Source organism: Rhagoletis pomonella, unplaced genomic scaffold (assembly GCF_013731165.1).
Source record: "Rhagoletis pomonella isolate Grant_MI unplaced genomic scaffold, Rhpom_1.0 Rhpom_scaffold_04004, whole genome shotgun sequence".
In the NCBI taxonomy this organism is placed as follows: Eukaryota; Metazoa; Arthropoda; class Insecta; order Diptera; family Tephritidae; genus Rhagoletis; species Rhagoletis pomonella.
In genome coordinates, this window is record NW_023462555.1 from 1 (window position 1) to 18,244 (window position 18,244).

Genomic DNA, 18,244 nt, shown 5'->3' on the forward strand with positions numbered 1-18,244 from the left:
TTTTTTTTTTAATATGTGGCGTAGAAAATCACCGTTTTTTGATTATTTTTCAAAACAAGCTGGTTATCTAAACATTTAATTTTTCTTTTAGAATTATTTGGATAAATCGGTAGTGCGGCAGTTTATACAACTACGAGCAGATTTTCGATTTATCAAGACCACAAACTATCTCAAAGGCATAATGGAATGAATCCAAAACCCAACGATGATGTACACCAACATTTATTATTAATAAACACTGTAATCAAAATATAGCATAAGTAAAAATAACTAAACAAATGTTACTTCAAACAAGAGGAAACCAGTTTGGAAGCAATAGTAGCCGTAAGTTTTTTTCATTATCTATTTCATTTTATTATCTTCCCTACTGACTGGAGTCGCTTTTTATTCGCCAAATGAAATCAATGAACTGCATTGCTGATTAGAAAAGAATAAGAAGGAAAAAAACAAAACAAAACCGTAAAGCAATCAATCAATTACTGTCATTAAAAATAGCTACCGAAGCAGGTGCAAAACTGTTGGCTAATCAGCCCACTTTCGCCAGTTATGTATGGAGCGTTATATGTACATTCTGCTGTGCTAAAAAGAAATATTTTATTACATACTACCATTCCTAATTTGTGTGCATTATTAGTAGTTTGTGAAAAGCCAAAGCTAAACGTATTATCATAGACATCGACGAAAGCAACGAAAGTAGTAAACAATGCGTTTAAAGTTTTTTTACTTTATACTATTATATCTCTACGAGATGATATCGATCGCATTAACGGCTGGACGTTCGCTCGGTCTACAATCTGCGTCAAAAGCAATTTACAGGAAATTTTTAAGCTTGCATACTCTGCCCTTTGAAGACTGCGGTAAGTGTAATTATACCACCTTTAATTGATTACGTATTGTCATTGAAAAATTCCAACAGAATATCGCTTATAACATTTTTTTTTTTTAATTTAAATAGAAGTTGACCTGAGACATAATTGTAATAAATTTCTTCACCGAACTTTTTAACATGTAAACTCCTACCAAAACATGAATGGTCCTAACTATTCACGTTTGGACACAGTTTGGTTAAAGTCCCTGGTTGTCCTACTGAGTTAAAAAAAAAATGGTGTTGACCACACTTGTTTTGAAAGTTAAGTTCTCATTGCCGTCTTCGCAGGGCAAAATACAGGGCGGGCCAAATAATATCATAAATAAATAAACCATACTTCATAAGTCTTTAGTTTGCCAAGCAGCGTGCGCAGCCGCACCACAAATTAGGATGCTGCTCTGCTGTTGGCCGCAAAAAGTTGTCAATAATTGTTCGGTAAGAAGCCCTAGAAATCGTTTCTGGCTTTTCATCCTCATTCTCAAAGAATTATGTGCGGATAACTTTATCGGCCATAACACCACACCAAACAGTGCATCTGGATGGGCGTAACTGGTACCGATGTGTTGCCCTTGCATTTTCAGAGCCCCACAATCTACAGTTTTGCTTGGAAATGCGCTTCATCCGACATCAAAACATTATCTAGGAAATCAATTTGTGTGGTTAATTGTGTAAAACGAATAGCGTATTGTTGTCGTTGTTGTTGGTCTTGCCGTAAGTATCCATTATGATTTTCCAAGAGATGATCTATAACATGCAGCAAGAAAATAACAATAATATTAAAAAATTAAATATTTGTAGGTCTTATTGGGCTCACCCTGTATTTATAGCTTTTATGAGGAATTCATATACCTCACAGATGGTAATTAATTAACATTACTTATTGAAATATTTTTCAATATGTGGCTTTCCTCGTTTAGACATTTCAGTTTTAAAGCTATTGTAAGTCCTCTTTCATTTGATAGCAAACTTGTTTAATTTGGATAAGCGGTTTGTTTATTATCCGGAAAGGACTTTTTGTTCGGAATAATATTCGCAACAACCCTGGTTCAGATACAAGTTTTTGTGGTATTACCTCTTTTATGTAGGCAGCTAAAACCATTAAATTATGCTACCGATCACACACAGCAGTGAAAATCACTTAGATTGGTGCTATATAATAAATTATAATCAATTTTCTCATTTGTGTTGAAAATCGAAATTTATAACGACAAAATTAAATTTTAGCTCTGATCCAGTACTTCATGAACTTACAGGTTTTTACACGAACTTGCAGGAAGTTACAGGAAAAATGATTCCTTACTCCAATTCCCTCCAAAATTCTGTAAATGAGAGCGATTTTTGGAGAGTTGGGTAGAGAATGAAGTTGCAAGATTTTACCAGAACTTTTTCTTTTGGTAAACTCCTGAAAAGTGTCAAGCGATCACTGTTTGTCGTTTTTCTGGAAAAATGCTTATTACGTTCCCGTACTTTTTGTTGTTACTCACTTTTTACTCTCACTTCAGAGGACAGCATTTTACACGAAAAGTAGCTCTGATCGAATGCTTTTCGTGCAAAATCGTGTAAAAATGTCAAACAGCAAAATTACTCTCTGAAGTGAAAGTATTGGATCTGACCTTTTATTGATAACGATTAATAAGATTTTTGCCTAATTAAGTACCCTGCAGATTTCCCAAATAGATGGTTTGTTTTAGTTTAATTGGTGCACTCAGTATTAGATTTAACTAAGGTGGGAACAAAAAATAACAATCACAACAATCGATCCAAAGACGGGTAATTTTGTATTTTAAAATTCAAATTACCTATGGGGACATACATAAATATTTTTGTCATACATACATATTCTATGTATGTCTCTAGCTTAGACCGAAAATTCGCTAAATCCAATTTTTCAAATTGAAGGAGATAATTAAAATACTTCCCCAACTCCCATCATGTCTACGTACTTAAAGTAAAATAAAACTACATCCGATTCGGTAGGATTTAAAGATAATATAATTTGTTTGCATATTTGTTTATTCTATTTGGAAAGGATGCAGTTTTTAGTTTCCTTGCTGCATTCATCAAAAAGTAAATTTTTTATGAAAACTTATGCCGAATTTCCAATAGGCATTGAAATGCCAATAAATCTATGCAATTTAAAAAAAGTGCCATGGGAAATGAATTTAATGACTATTTTTTTAATGTAATGATACGATTATTTTTTTTTTAATGCTCGACTTTGTCATTTGTCATTTTTGCCAACTTTTCTCTCTTAAGCTAGCGATATTTGCATCCTTCTGTTATAATCAATGTAAAATACCCTATTTTATAAATTCCATTACTTGACTCTCAAATACACCATTATGCTAAAAATTAAGGCCCTATTTAAAAAAATACGAGATTTTTTAGTAACTTTAGAACAGTTCTCAAAGCGTTTCCTATGTAAAGCATAATACATGTGCAGTTCTCAAAAAAAAACGAAAAATTCTTATAAAATGACGTTCAAGAAATAGAAATGAAATTTTCTTTCTTCAGGATTTCTTAAATCAGTTTACGGCTCTCAAGAACAAAATGTTCGTACATACATATATTTATTTCTTCAAGAAAATTTACCGGAAAGGCACAGTACCTGAATAAATCGTTTGCGGCAAATTTGCTTGAAGAAATAAAAATACGAGCTTTTTTTTCTTTAGAGTTGTAAACTTATTTAATAAAAATTTAGCGGAGAAAATTAATAATAATAGATTGGCGCGTTTTACGCCGACTCCGAACGGCGATTGTATTTTTTTGAGAAGCTGTTTTTTAGAGAAAATAACTCATGAAAAAAACATAGTAAGGTAAAACCGTTCTCTCAATTCGTCGGATTTTTTTTTTTGAAGTTTGCCAACATTTTAAATCATATAAAATTGAGAGTAAAAAACAGGAATTGTTCAAAGTTGTTGTTGTTTGAGATTGAGAATGAGAATGTGTGTTTGAGTTTGTGTAGAATTTTAAATTAAATTGCTTGCAAACGTCGAGAATTTGAAAAATTCCTCTCAGCGGTTCTACCTTCCTATATTTTTTATCATGAAATTACTTTTCTATTTTTCTTTGCTTTTTTTGAGAATGGTATACTATGCTTAAATAAAATTTAACTAAAAAAAAATAAATATTTTACTTCTGGGGTATTCCATGAGTAAGTGAAACTTTGTGTCCAATTGTAGAGTAGCTTATTGAACATGGAATGCTTGATGAATCAATGCTCAATACCTGAAATTAACGATTTTTCGAAAAAAAATTTAGTTATATTATTTTATTACACTGTAAATACACTCAAAACTTCAACATTAGAAAAGTAGTTGAATACGACAACATATTTTAATATAGAAGGCTCTGCAAAATCAAGTATTCACAAAGTTATTATTTTTTTGAAGGGGGGAATAAATGTCTCGATCTTTCTGCGCCCCGAAGAAGCAATATGGCATTGAAGAAAAATAGGCATTTAAATTATATAATAGGATAAAATCACTACGGTTTAGCATGTCCAACCCGTGACTAAAAAGTTTTAAACTTCGTATTGCTTAGTTACTACTTTAGGGAGTTTTCTATAATTTCATAACTAGAGTGTGTTTATACTAAGCAGCCCTATTTCATTTCTTTTATTATATTATAAGTACCTACTTAAGCGATTTTGAAACGTTTTATCGTGTCCCGCCCGTGACAATCATTTATAATTTTTTTCTAATGGTGCCTAACAATAAAAAAAATAAGTTTAACGTTTCAAACCTATGTTTAATGCCACAAAACTCTGAAGTTCAGGTTGACTAAACACCATAATACTGTTGGTGGGCTAAGCGATGTAGTAAAAAATTTCGCGTGGCCAGCTCGAAAAGTCAAGATAAGCATTACTATCTTAGAGACGCCAGAGAATTCTATGATGAGGGTTGCTTAACAACAATCCAAAAGTCAATATTAACAATTACCTGAAAAGTTCCAACCAAGAAAATCTAGAAGTTCGCGAAACTTATAAATTCAATCCAATAAATAGCCTTTAAGTGACAAAGATATACATATGTATGTATCTGCTTACAAGTATTCTAATGCAGATAACTTTTCGGATTAGACATCGATACACAAGATCTTTTCTGACGTTCTATGGTTCTAAGGAATAGCTAAAATTGAGCATGATTTGTCCATGAAATCAGTTTCCAAAAATAACTCAACTCGAGCCACTCTTAAGCCGGTTACTCAATGTCTGGTCAACACTAACAGCAGGTTAGACATCGCTATCGACGTGATAACAGTAGTCGATATACATGTTTAGCCTGTAGTTAGTATTAGTCAGACATACATAGCTATTCTAAACAAACTTGAAAATCATTAAGGCACATTCGAAATTTCGTTGCAATCAAATGCACCGTGCAGAAGTGCATTAGGAAAATGCATATAAAATTTCATGCGTTTGCAAATAATCCTTTCTTCCATGCGTTTTAATACATCAATCTGGCGACTTCTAGCTTTCGTTTGGTATAACTATTGCCCCTAAAATAGATCCTGGGGTCAGCAGTATATCGTGCGTCTTACAATGACTCCACTGTCATAAAAGTAGGTCAATTGATCTTGTATTTGACCTCTAACATTTATCATACCTAATCTCTTTGATATGGATCACACTAGAAGCTTCCTTTCATGATGAAAATCGTACGTGTCCCACCCGTGACAAAAGTTGTCCCACCCGTGACAGGAGAATTTTGAATTTTTTAATAATAAACAAATAATTCTTATTATGGTTTGTGCTTTGTTGGGATTGCTGGTTCTTTTCTGTATAGTAAAACATCTAATCCAGATAGAAATGTTAAGTAAATTCACAGACTTTCCTTAAAATATATGTTCTCCAAAAAGCAGTGTCTTTTCTTTGTCCTACCCGTGACGGAAGAAACAGCTCAGAATTTTCCAATATAAAATAAAGTTGGAATATTTTTCGTATTTGGTAATAACTCGTATATTAGTGAACTAGGTGTAGCTTTATCAAAATGTAGAATTGCTTAGTACTTTATACTTAAATTAAAAAAGAAAAACTATTTTTGCTGTACAAATGTCCCACCCGTGACGATGGAATACCCCTTCTGTAAAATTTCAAATTTGTGAAATAGTGCCTTTTGCATTGTTGATGACGATATGTACATATATATGTACATATTTATGCATGTACAAGCAGAAACCTATGGAATTTTCCGACATTAACATTATTAAGAACTAAATGTGTTATCAAAAAACTGTGTGCAAAAAATTATCTTGCTTAAAGCTCATTCTGAATTCTGCTACAATAATTCTAATTGATTCTGCTGAGAATTGCGCGGTTTGTAGAATAAAAAAAAAACACATTTTATTAAATGAATGGTCGCTGCGAATAACGTTGTAAGCGACAAGATTATAATTTTGCAGAAATAAAAAGAAAATGTGTTTAAAGACGCACATACATACATAAGCTCATTTAATTTGGTTTTCTACTTTTTCGGTACAGGAGTAATCGAAAAACTTGCTAATTAAGTGTGAAATATTAATATAATATGTACATTGCACATTTACATATATCGTTAAAATGAAAGAAACCTGTTCTAAGAAAATTGTCGCTTACAACGTAATTCGCGGCGACCATTTAAATATAAAAATACCAATGTCTAGCTTTCCTGTAAACTGTTTAGCTACTAATTGTACATACATACATATGTAAGTATATGTATACATATGTACATATATAATAATATATAAATATTTGCACTTATACATTTGCTAGCGCTTTGATGAGCTTCTCCCCGAAATTGTGGTGTGCGCCCTGGACGTTGTAACACAAAGCGGAGAGACCTACAGTTGTACGCCGCCACCGAAAGACAAACGGTTTTATTGAGAAGCTTTGTTCATGGCAAAAGTACACTCGGAGGTTTGCCATTGTCAGCTGAGCAGCGACCGCTATTCGAAAAAAAAAAAACATTTTTTAGATGTTGCTAGGACAAGGGATCGAACTAACCTCTCGACCACTACAGTATACATACTTGGCCATTTTAATAATAGTATATTTTTCCAACAACGTAAATGTAACAAAAACTGATTCAATCTTTAAGAGTACATGAAAGTAATAGGGTGATCCATCTAGATCTTTTTTAATTTAAAATAAAGAACACTTAAAACGCAGCTGCATTACCCGGAATAACCATCTCTGACATTTACTTTATTTACTTTTTAAAAATAGTTTAATTCAAATGATAACCGTCAATGGCGAACGCTACTGCACCATGCTAACGGACTTTTGGTGAAGCGCGTGCTGTTGGCAACTTTTGATTTCAGCAACTTATTCTGTGATATTAGGTTTGTATAGTAACCAATAGTCAGTACTAATTTGTACTGGAACTTGCAAATTTTTACTGGAAAAGTGTATGATAACCCAAAAAATTTGCAAGCGAGCACTGAATAGAGAGCGTAACGACACGGGAGAGCTTCAAATTCATGCTAGTGAAATTTTTACTAGCCGAAATTAGCTAGAAATTTAAATGTCAAAAGCCGCCATTTGTTGAATTGGTTTAGCACAAACAAAAGTAAAATGAGTGGAAATCAAAATATTAATTATGTAATGGACTGTGTAAGTGCTTGTGTGTAAAGCAAAGAGTTTAAAACTGATTTATTATAAATAGTAAAATGTTTACGGCGGAATATCAAACGGTGCAACAACTATTCACTTGCAAGTTTTTACTAGTTTCGTGTTCAATAACTTTTTCGCCTAGTTTTCTCTTCTTTTCAATTTTACGCTCTATTTTGCTTTTACGCTCGCGCTGCAATGTTTTACTGGAGATGTTACTATACAAACCTATTACAACTCTGGATTTTTTTTTTCTTTGGGGTTATGTGAAGTCAAAAGTCTTCGTCGATATGCCGCCTATGATTCAAAACTTGGAAGCCCACATTACTCGCGTAATTCCGAACGGGCAACTTACAGCGTATTCGAGGCCAACATTTGAATGAAATTATTTAAGAAAAAAAAGTGAATGTTAGAGATTGTTCTTTCGGGTAATAATAAAGATTTCGAAATCCAACTCAGTTTTAAGTGTTTTATTTGAAATTAAAAAAAAAACGTCTAGATGGATCACCCTATATAAACGAAACTCATATCACTGCTTCATGTACTTACGTATTTCTGTAGTCTATGGGGAAAACCACCAGTAAATGTTACTTCATAATATCGCACACGGTCTTCAAAAGAATCACAACTCAAAATAGTACGTTCGTCAGAAAATGCGAAAAATTATTGCGTAGCACATGCTAGTCATATGGGCAGAGCGATTTTTTAAAAAATTATAGCAGAAATTTGCTCCAGCTTTTGCTGAAAGGCAAATAAAAGCTCTACATATGTACATTTTTAGCCCATAATTTCAAAAATGCCAATTTTGAGTTGTGACTCTTTTGAAGACGGTGTGCGATATGTAGATTTCAAAGAAATTTCTTTTAAAAGTAAGAACCTAATTTAGGGTTCCTGTTACTGATAACTTCATATCACTTGCCCAGCTACATATGTATGTGTTTGTATGTACATGTGTACATACATATCCACATAAATTAGTGTTCATCACTCTCCATACAAAAAAAAAGGTACTGTTTTTTCCATCGGCATATTAAATTTATTTTATTTTAAAACTTCCGCCAAAAATATCTCAGAAAAATGTTAGGATTTAGGTTAGCCGGATCTATTTAAAAATACCCCTTAAATCGAGTTTTTTTTTTATAGATAAAATACGTTTTTAAAAATACTTTTTCCAAAACAATCACCTTCAAATCAAAATAATTAGATTTCTGGAGATATTTTCAGATCGGTTTAGCTCCCGTAAATCCTAATATTTTTTCGAAATATATTTTAAACCCGCAACTTTTTTTGGTAGTGCTCCCTAATGTATGTATATACATATGTACATACTTATGTACTACGTACGTAGTTTGGGAGTTGTACTAAAAATCTTTCAAGAGTTTTCAAAACTTGTATGTATATTTTACAAGCATTTATTATAATTCACCTGTGTGTAATGAAATCTTGCAATCAATCTTTTAACCAACTTCCCGATGAACTAGAGTCTCAAAACTTCAAACTTAGCGAAAGATGAATTTTATTCGGCTAAATCTGTATTTATGGTCCGATATGAATAATATTTGGAATGTACATATCGTCACCTGAATTGTAAAAGATGTAACAAACATCATCGCTGAAATGCAAAAGGACTTAACTAATAAAAAATTCAAAATTCACTTTTTGATTGATATGTCCATCATATTTCATCTAATTACAAACAAAAAAAAATCATTAGTCATGACTTTTTACATTTCAGTTACGATGTTGTTACGTCTCTTTGCATTTCAGGCGACGATATATTACTTCCATGAAAAAGAGTAACTCCGCCAAAAATTTTCCCCGATAGGTGGCGCAGGTATAGAGATACTTGTAAAACCCATATTTATTGTCCAATTTGGTTCATATCTAAAACGTATAGTACTTACAACAAAAAGAATAAATGCACAAAAACAAATGTATCGGTAGGTGGCGCAGGAATCGGTATATTTGGAAAATCCGTTTTTATGGTCTGATTTGATTTATAGCTACTTTCGTATTGTGAGAAAAGTGAGAATTTGTTCTACGCGAGGGCGACATCGAACGCGGACCGCCGCGACGCAGGGCACTTTCAAAATTGTATACTAATAAATCCGTCCCTTTAACTTTTTCATGTACCACTTTTTGTCAAATGTAACTGGCTTGACTATCTACATATGTATGTGCACTATTTTGCTTTATTACGCAATTGTTAAGTTTAAAAGTTGGTCTTATTGCTCAACGAGAAATGAAATAAAGCAAATTTGTGTTTTTTCACATTCAATTGGGAAATAACACAAATTTGCGTTATTGCCGTTTGTGTTATTTCACCCCCCGTATCGTATCTAGATAGAACTAGTTTCGGCCAGGAAATACTAGTTTGTCCTAGGATCGGGTTTGGCCGGTAACATATACAAAAATAAACTTAATTTCTCAAACAAAAATTTTTTCAACGTATATATAAAATATGGTAATATATTATTAACTTCAAATGGAGTGTAAAAATGTACAATATTTTTATTTATATAATATATTTATAAATTTTATTCTTATCTCGAAGATTTACAAAAAAAAAATTCAAAATAATTATCCATTCCTGGGGAATGCAAAAACCGATTTCTCGGTTTTCGGTTTAAAAGAAAAAAAAAACGATTAACTCTAAATTAAAAAAAAAAACAAAAAATCATTAACCAAATTTAATAAACCGATTTTTAGAAACAGCGATCTTATTTGTACATCCCTACTGCAGGGTACATGCCATTTCTCAGCTAGAAATGTATCAAAAAAATTTCTGCAGAGATTATATACGTACGTATATGTTTTATTCATTCATATATAATCAATTTGCACACACATTGTAAGGATGTAGGTTATGATTTTAAACAGATTACGATTTTATTTAACTGAAACGGTTAAAGCAATATTCAATCAAAGCTGTCCATAAATTTAACTACTATTACTCGCACATATGTACATATGTATGTACATATTCTAATTCGAAATATGTTTATGGTGGTGATAAGCTGCCGCTTGTTCCTCTGCACTATTGACGTACTTCCTTACCTGTTTGCTTATTGAAAAATCTTTACATGTACATACATATTTATGGATACCTACTTGAGTTTAATTGTCATTGCATGGTGCGCTAGTTTACAGTATGGTGCAAAAATGAGCCAGTGCGTATGGAGACTGAGAAAAGACAAATTAAAAAGAATTTGTTCGGTTAATCGAAATATGGTTTATACCCTCTTATATTAAAATGGGCATTTAACTAAAAAAATATCATTAGCTCATTTTTGCACCAAGCCGAAAAATTATGGGCTTGTTCGAGTTGTAATCACAACCGCAGTGTCGCCCGAATTGTTAAAGTATCGCGTTCTGTGTGAATTTCTAGCAAAGTATTATCAGTTGGGCAGTTGCAACAATGTTGCAATTTTTCATCAGTACGGCAGTAATGCCGCTTTTATTACGTGCCTCGTACAATATTGATATTGTAATCTGCAATAACATAAGACATTATTTCTTGTGCCGAGAAAAGCCACCTTGGGCCACCGTAACGGCCGATTATGTTCTCTGCACGTATTTTTGGACGGTGGCGTAAATAAATAATACCAGAGTATAGAGCATCTCAAACAAACGCTTTTCCGTTAATAGACCAAAATACCGCAGAGCCACTTGTGGGCTGCGTGGTATGCCTTAGTTGACCGATTAAAGGCCATAATTCAGGCCAAGGCTGGCCAAACCGGAATCCGCTCATGCAGTTTTTAAGATAATTCATTTGTTAACAAAATTCATTCATAAATTTGCCGTCACTTTTATTTGGAAACATTAATTTCCGTACGCTCTACATAGTTAGTTAGTTAGTAAGTTAATTTACTGGGTGTAATAGAACAGAGACACCGCGACCTAAAAGATCTTTTGTATCTCTATAAAGGAGTCCCTAACCCAATGTGGCCAAGATACCTTCGGCTTCCCTTATGAGTCCTAAAAGGGCCTTGGTAGACGAATTCCTTATAACAAAGGCTTCGACCAACGAAGATTTAAAGTAAATCAGTCTTTGTCTGGCTAAAGCCGGACAGTTACAGAGAATATGCTCCGAAGTTTCATCGGCCTCGAGGCAGAGCCGGAATGCCGCCCCTATTCGGTGTAAGAGGAACCGCAATTGGTTGTGACCAGTCAGATACCAAGAAAGTAACCTGATGTCAATTCTGTTTTATAGGACGATGTCGTTCCTGTTAAAGGGGTAGCCGAATAGCCTGGCCTGTTTAAGGCCCCCCACCGCTCCCCAGTACTTACCGCGTTCTGAGTGTACCCACTCAGTGATTATGGCTCTCGAAGAGGACCAACTAGACCACAGAATGGTTCGGGTCCCGAAAAGGCAGTAAGCGATCCTTCACGTGCCAACTCATCAGCGATCTCGTTGCCTTCGATTACAGAATAGCCTGGTACCTAGCACAATGTTACCGTGTTTTTGGCCGCCAAAAACTGTAGCGTGTTAAAGCAGTCTCTAACCAACTTAGATTTGATAGTCCTGTTTGAAAGGGCCCGGATGGCTGCTTGGCTATCTGAAAAGATAACTAAAAAAGCGCCCTTTAAACCCTTTTCAAGGTTTAATTTTGCGCAGTTTAAGATTGCGACTATTTCAGCCTGAAACACCGTGGGCCATTTTCCCATAGGAATTGTAAGTTTGGTGCTAGGTCCAAAGATGCCTGCACCCGCTCTGTCCGCCATCCTTGATCCATCTGTGTACTAGTGTACATATCTGCGATCAAGGGCAGAGAGCCCATTTGCCCAATCTTCGCGATCGGGGATTATCACTTGGAATTTTCTGCCAAAGCAGACCTCCTTAGGCATGGAATCAGATTCCGCATATATCCAACGCTGGTATCTTCCCAAGAATACCTGCATGAGGCTTCTTTACGAAGAAGCCGTCGTTAGATAGTCGAAGTTGCAGTTCCCTCGTGGCTGCTGATTCCTGAATAAATATATGGAGAGGATTCCATCCCAGGAGCGACTCTAGAGCCGCAGTTGGACACGTTCTTATAGATCCTGTGACGGATGGACATGCCAATCTTTGCAGCTTGTTAAGGCGAAGTATGACAGTTTTTTGCATTGTCTTCTGCCACCACGTTAATCATGCATAGGACCCTCTACATAAGTATTAGTCAATTCAAAAATTTAAAATCAATAACGATTGAGATATAAGTATGTAGATATTGGCAATGAAATATCAATTGCATTAACTAATAATCGTTTAAAAACGTTAATATGGGATAGTAATAAGACTGGTCAACAGTGGTTTTAGTGCCAAGGAGCTGTGTTTTTTTTTTTAACTTAGGAACCTAAACTGTGCTTAGACCAACAAATTTTATCGGTCTATAAGAAAAACATACGTGAGTGCGAAGAGCTTGAAATGCTGGCCGACAGGAAAAATGCCCGACATTTTTACCAGAGAGTTAGGCGATTTACGAAAGGTTTCAAGACCAGGGCGTACTCCTGTAAGTACAACAATGGCGACCTAGTTACCGATGTTCAGAACGTACTTCAATTATGATGTTGGATAAGATAATAAGAGCTGCAGAACTGAACCACTCAGGAACTATTTACTACAACAGCTGGCTTTATGCCGATGACATCGACATCATCGGTAACAAAAACTGCGAACTCTATTATGCCTTTTCCAAGTTGGATAAGGAAGCAAAGCGAATGGGTCTGGTGGTAAGCGAGGACAAGACGAAGTATGCCAAGCTTTTTTCTTTTAATCTAGAAGCCAATATTTCTTGAATTAGATAATTAGAGATCCCTTGTAAAATAATTTAATGTGTACCAAAATGCTCAGAATGAAGAGAGAAGTCGATGTGCACGATAACTCAGGCAAAAATAGATATATATGTCAACAAAATTTGATATACGGGTATTCCCAATCTGGCATTACGTGACACTTGTTAAACAAATTGAAAAAGTCAAAGTTTTAAAAAGGTTTTTTTTTTTTGTAGATTTGCATAGCAATTAAATGGCCCCTTATTCGGTAAAAAAAAATTACCACTGTTGGTAGTAGCGATTAAGAGACATTAGTAAACAGTACCAGGTTGACCCAACTTTGTCCGGAGTGCATATACTATTTAAAGTTTTCAAGATGTGGATAGCTTTAAAAAAGTACTTTGAAAAAAAATGCATTTCGATATCTATTAAGTAAATTTCTTACTCCAAATTTTATTTGGCAGCCATATTCCAAAATACGCTGGAGTGAGTGGTACATATCTTCAGCGTATATGCACTGGGTATACACAAAAAAAATGCTGATTGAAATTAACAAAATAAAATTACGTATTACATAGAAGCGTGTCAATCCAGATGGAAAATATTTTCAGACCAAAGTTCTCAACAAAACTTTTCATTTGGTATCCATATTGCGATGTTTTAGATAAATTATGTAGAATCGAAAATAAGTGGCAACTTTACACTATTATCCTAAGGGATAACATTTTGTATATAGGGAAAGCACTCTCTAGGTACCCAGGAATAGTAAAATTTTCCCTTTTTTTTTAAACAAAAAATAAAATAAATATACGATTCAAAATAGGTACTAACCCTATTAAAAATATTTTTGAATTAGAGATTTCAACGTGTTTGCAAACTGATCGAAGGTTGACAGAAATGTTCATGTCTTTCAAATTAATTTTAAATAATAAAAATAATAATGAAAGATCTGGCATCTTCCTATTATTATTTTTCTTTTTCGTCTCAAAACATTAAAAGAGCATATTTCAAACATCGTTTTTTAAAAAAGATTTTGTGAATTTGCGGAGGTTGCGGTTTTATCGGGAGTGTCGGGAAAGGATTTTGGTCCCGTTCCGCCCGCCATATTTTTACAGATCTTCGTGCAGATGATGAGTACTATTTCAACATGCTACAATGTTCGGAGCGAAATCGGTTCAAAGTAAGGAGGGTTTATTGGGGCTAAAATTTAAAAAGCTGTTGGATGTTCTTCGGATTAATGTCGCTTAATACCTGGTAGTTTAGAACAGAATCTTTTTGTTGAGCATGATCTTATGCTCGCTGCTTAACTGGGATCATAAGGGCTTCACTGTGTATATAATGTTTTGGCTGGACTGTCGCCAAAAGCAGAATTTTGACAAATCTGACTCTTCCTCGACTGCGTCCTACTTGTCGTTGGCGGTCGCTAAGGCCTAGCATAATTTAAATCTGGCCCATCGACCAGTTGAAAAACCGCCTAAAACGCCGTTGTGGCAAAAATTAGACTTTGTGGCCCTGAACTTCAGGCATTGAGATTTATGCATAAAAATCGTTATTGAACCAGCAGATTTGTAAAATAATAGCTGGAGAAAATACCGCCTATCGAGGCAATGCCTTCAAAGAAAAACTGTTTTTCTCCCCCTCCTGTAAAATTTGAGTGGATCGACGATATACATACTTATGTATACATTTATACTAAATACTTGTTCTTTTTTAGGTTCTCATTATGATCTACTATACGTCAGCGTTTCCAGCTGTTCTACGATCCCTTGCCCAATGTCGCGTGGTTCGACGGTAACAGTAAAAGTGATTTTTGATGATAACGGTAAGTATTATTACTAATTTTTTCTCGTCTGGGACATGTTTGATTTGAATTTTTTGTTTTTTATGTCGTTCTGCGCAATTTTTAATGAAATCTTCACTAAATTTTTATATATAATTTCAGTTTAATTTTCATATGTAAAGAAAAGGATGTGAAATATTTTGTTCGATTAGTAATAGAAATAAAACATGAATAATAACTATAAATAAATTACTCACGCCGAAGGTAACCGCAATAGGGTGCGTTCAGAATTGCATCAAGCCAAAGCATCAGTCTCTTTTATTTCTAAACTATAATTGATAGAAATGTCAAATATGCGTAACCACGGATATAAGCCGAATTGGAACTAAGTTGCGTAAATAAAACATTTCCATTAATTATAGTTTAGAAATAAAAGATACTGATGCTTTGGCTTGATGCATTTCTGAACGCACCCATGATGAAATCCATCACAGCAATCAAAAAGCGAATTTTGAATTTTTTTTTAGTTGCGACTTTTTTGTATTTCAGTGACGATGATGATACGTTATTTTGCATTTCAGGTGACGATATAATAATGTAGATCATGTTTTTGATTTTCGTCAGTTTTTGAAGGAGTTAACAATAAAAATTATTAATACTCAGCACTATATGTACATACATACATATGTACATATGAATATTTTGAACACTCACTATAAAATGTATACGTGCAAAATTTCCGCTTAATATACATATGTACAAGAAAAACTGCAGTAATACTGTAGCAGTACTGCTAATTTGAAGAAAAAAACGCAATAAATAATTGCTTTAATGAAATTTATTAACTAATTAATTTTAAAAAATGTTTTCTTAATTGCGAGATTAAGTTCAAAATCATGCTCCAGTTAAGACTTTGTGGGCGGCAGGAGTTTGCGGCAGTAGTGCAGATTTATTGCAATATAAAACACTTTATGTGCATATTATTTTCCTACTTATGCGAAACTACTTCCACGAAAGCTATAAAATAAACCGGTATTTATTATTTTGCAGAAGAGGATGTAGCATTTCTAAAACATAAGGTACGTTGGATCTTCAATGCAGTCAAAACAGATGCTGCTATCACTCCAGAGTCTTGCGACGACAACGATAATTGTTTAATTGACGAAAGCAATGGAAAGTCTTATATTGCTGAAGTTTTCGTGAACAATACTCTCCCCAATGTATGAAAAGTTTGTTATTTAATCGTTATGAAAGTGATCAATTCGGTTATTTATTAAATTTTTAAGCTTCGTGCGTCATTTCATTGATGATATATATACTACAATTTCATAATATTTTATGTACATATCGAACGCTGAGTGGAAGATCGACCTATCTCGGCAAATTTTCATTAAAACTTCGAACTTTTTATTGTATTTACAAACTTCTGCGATTCTGTCGGTGCGAATCGGTTTCTACGATAATTTCTAAAATGCTGTTCATAGTTATAAATTGTGCGATTTTCCTAATAAACTGCCGATTTGTGAGAACTAGAAAGGTTTAAAGATGGGTTTTGTAAAATTAAAACAAAAATTAACGTAATACTACGTTCAAGTTGACGAGTTAAACATGTACAAGTAATTTTTAGCAAAAAAAAAAAACTGGCTTAAAAAATATTCCGACGAATGTTTATTCCAAAAAATTTAAAACTGAAAAATTATCAAAAAATATGAAAATTGTATGCATGTCTGTCCGCCAAAAAGGAGGTCAATGCGATCCTTAGTTATTTCCTATGCCCTATCGTCCGCAGAAATAAATAGTGCATACGAATTAAATATTTTGAAGTCTTTCAGAAAACCGTTTGCGTTAATATTTTGCACAAATCAAATTGAAAAACAAAAAATTTATTGCGAATATTTTTTTTTAATTATTATTTGTAATTTTTAGTACCGGTTACCTATATCGAGGAGAGCGACGTCTTTTATGGTTATTTTAAAAATTAAATCTCTTTTGTACCGGTTACCTATTTCGAAAACGTCGAGTTCCTAGTACCGGTTACTAATTTCGTAAAAGGCAGAGTGTTTGCACCCATTTTTTAAATGCATAAAGCAAGGGTGGCCATTTCATAGGCACGCCTGCCAAATTTTTCTCTTCTGCTTTCACACGTACACGAGAAAAACTGCGCTGCTTTCACACATTTTTTGAATTCACAAGGACGAATAGGTAATTTTTAAGCTGACAACGAAAGCTGAGAACGAAATTCGAGGATGTTATCGAGTTAACATATAATTTTTTCAAAAACAAATATTGCGAAATTTCAAGGATAAAATTTTAAAATGACATTTTCAATATTTACCAGCCCTTCTGCACCAGCAACTTGAATCTGTTTAAATTCTACAGGCTTTCCTCATTAATTTTATACCCATACTTCTTCTCTAAGCACATTTCTCTAAATTTTTTAAATCATTTTTGAATTACTGACGTCAGAGTGAAAAACTAAAAACGCAATTTTACTATATTTGGCCCATGGTTTCGAGAATATATTGATATTTGTGTATAAAATTTACTATCGCGCGGTGTTATATATATAATGAGCTACACATTTATAAAAAAAAAATATTAATTATTAAAAAAAAAAAAATATAACCAATACTGGCCAAGAAAAGAAGTTTCTATTATTGCCATCAGTGCAAATTACAAATCCCGAAAATAGCGGAGTTTCTTGCCACCTGCCAAAATATGTGAAAACGCACTTTCGAAGAAAGTGTTGGTTAGTGCCTTTGCGAATTAAGGTAACGGTATGATTTAAGGGCAATTAATGTCATACCGTGGATCACTTTCATAATTGAGTTTGTAAATAATAATTTGCTGAAACAAAATATTTATTGTTTTCCAGATACGTGGCACGATGACTTGGATGGCTGTAAACCAAAATAATCTTGAAGTAATTTGCTTTAAAATACCAGTTGTTATTATGTAAATACCAAATAAATAAATTCAAAATTTGTGTAATCTGAAATATATGTACATATGTATCGATTTACTTATATGTATTTATGCCATTGATGTGCATATATTTCATTATGTATTTACGTGCATGTATTTTCTTTATGTTTATTTATAGTTGCTTCCTCCGTAAATAATGGTAATAAATATTCTCTTAAATTTAAAACCATCGGAACTGTGACGTTTCGTTTCGTTTCGTTTCAGAAAATCCGTACCACTTACCGTTCGAACTTTAAAACTGAGGGAATTGTTAACAAAAAAAGTT

The 18,244-nt window shown here is 33.6% G+C and overlaps 1 protein-coding gene across 3 annotated transcripts; it reads left to right on the top strand.

Annotated features, from left to right (window-relative positions):
* The first annotated feature begins 59 nt into the window (after positions 1 to 59).
* On the top strand, positions 60 to 18,016 carry LOC118754490. 3 transcript variants are annotated; one of them, XM_036489366.1, is made up of 5 exons: positions 60 to 324; positions 426 to 857; positions 14,929 to 15,036; positions 16,045 to 16,214; positions 17,870 to 18,016. In XM_036489366.1, the coding sequence occupies exons 2-5, from the start codon at positions 704 to 706 to the stop codon at positions 17,951 to 17,953; spliced, it is 516 nt and encodes a 171-aa protein (XP_036345259.1). In that variant the 5' UTR covers positions 60 to 324; positions 426 to 703; the 3' UTR covers positions 17,954 to 18,016. The 3 variants fall into 3 exon arrangements, with proteins under 3 accessions (XP_036345259.1, XP_036345258.1, XP_036345257.1); XM_036489365.1 differs by having other exon boundaries at positions 431 to 857; XM_036489364.1 differs by having other exon boundaries at positions 60 to 857.
* The last annotated feature ends 228 nt before the right edge of the window (positions 18,017 to 18,244 follow it).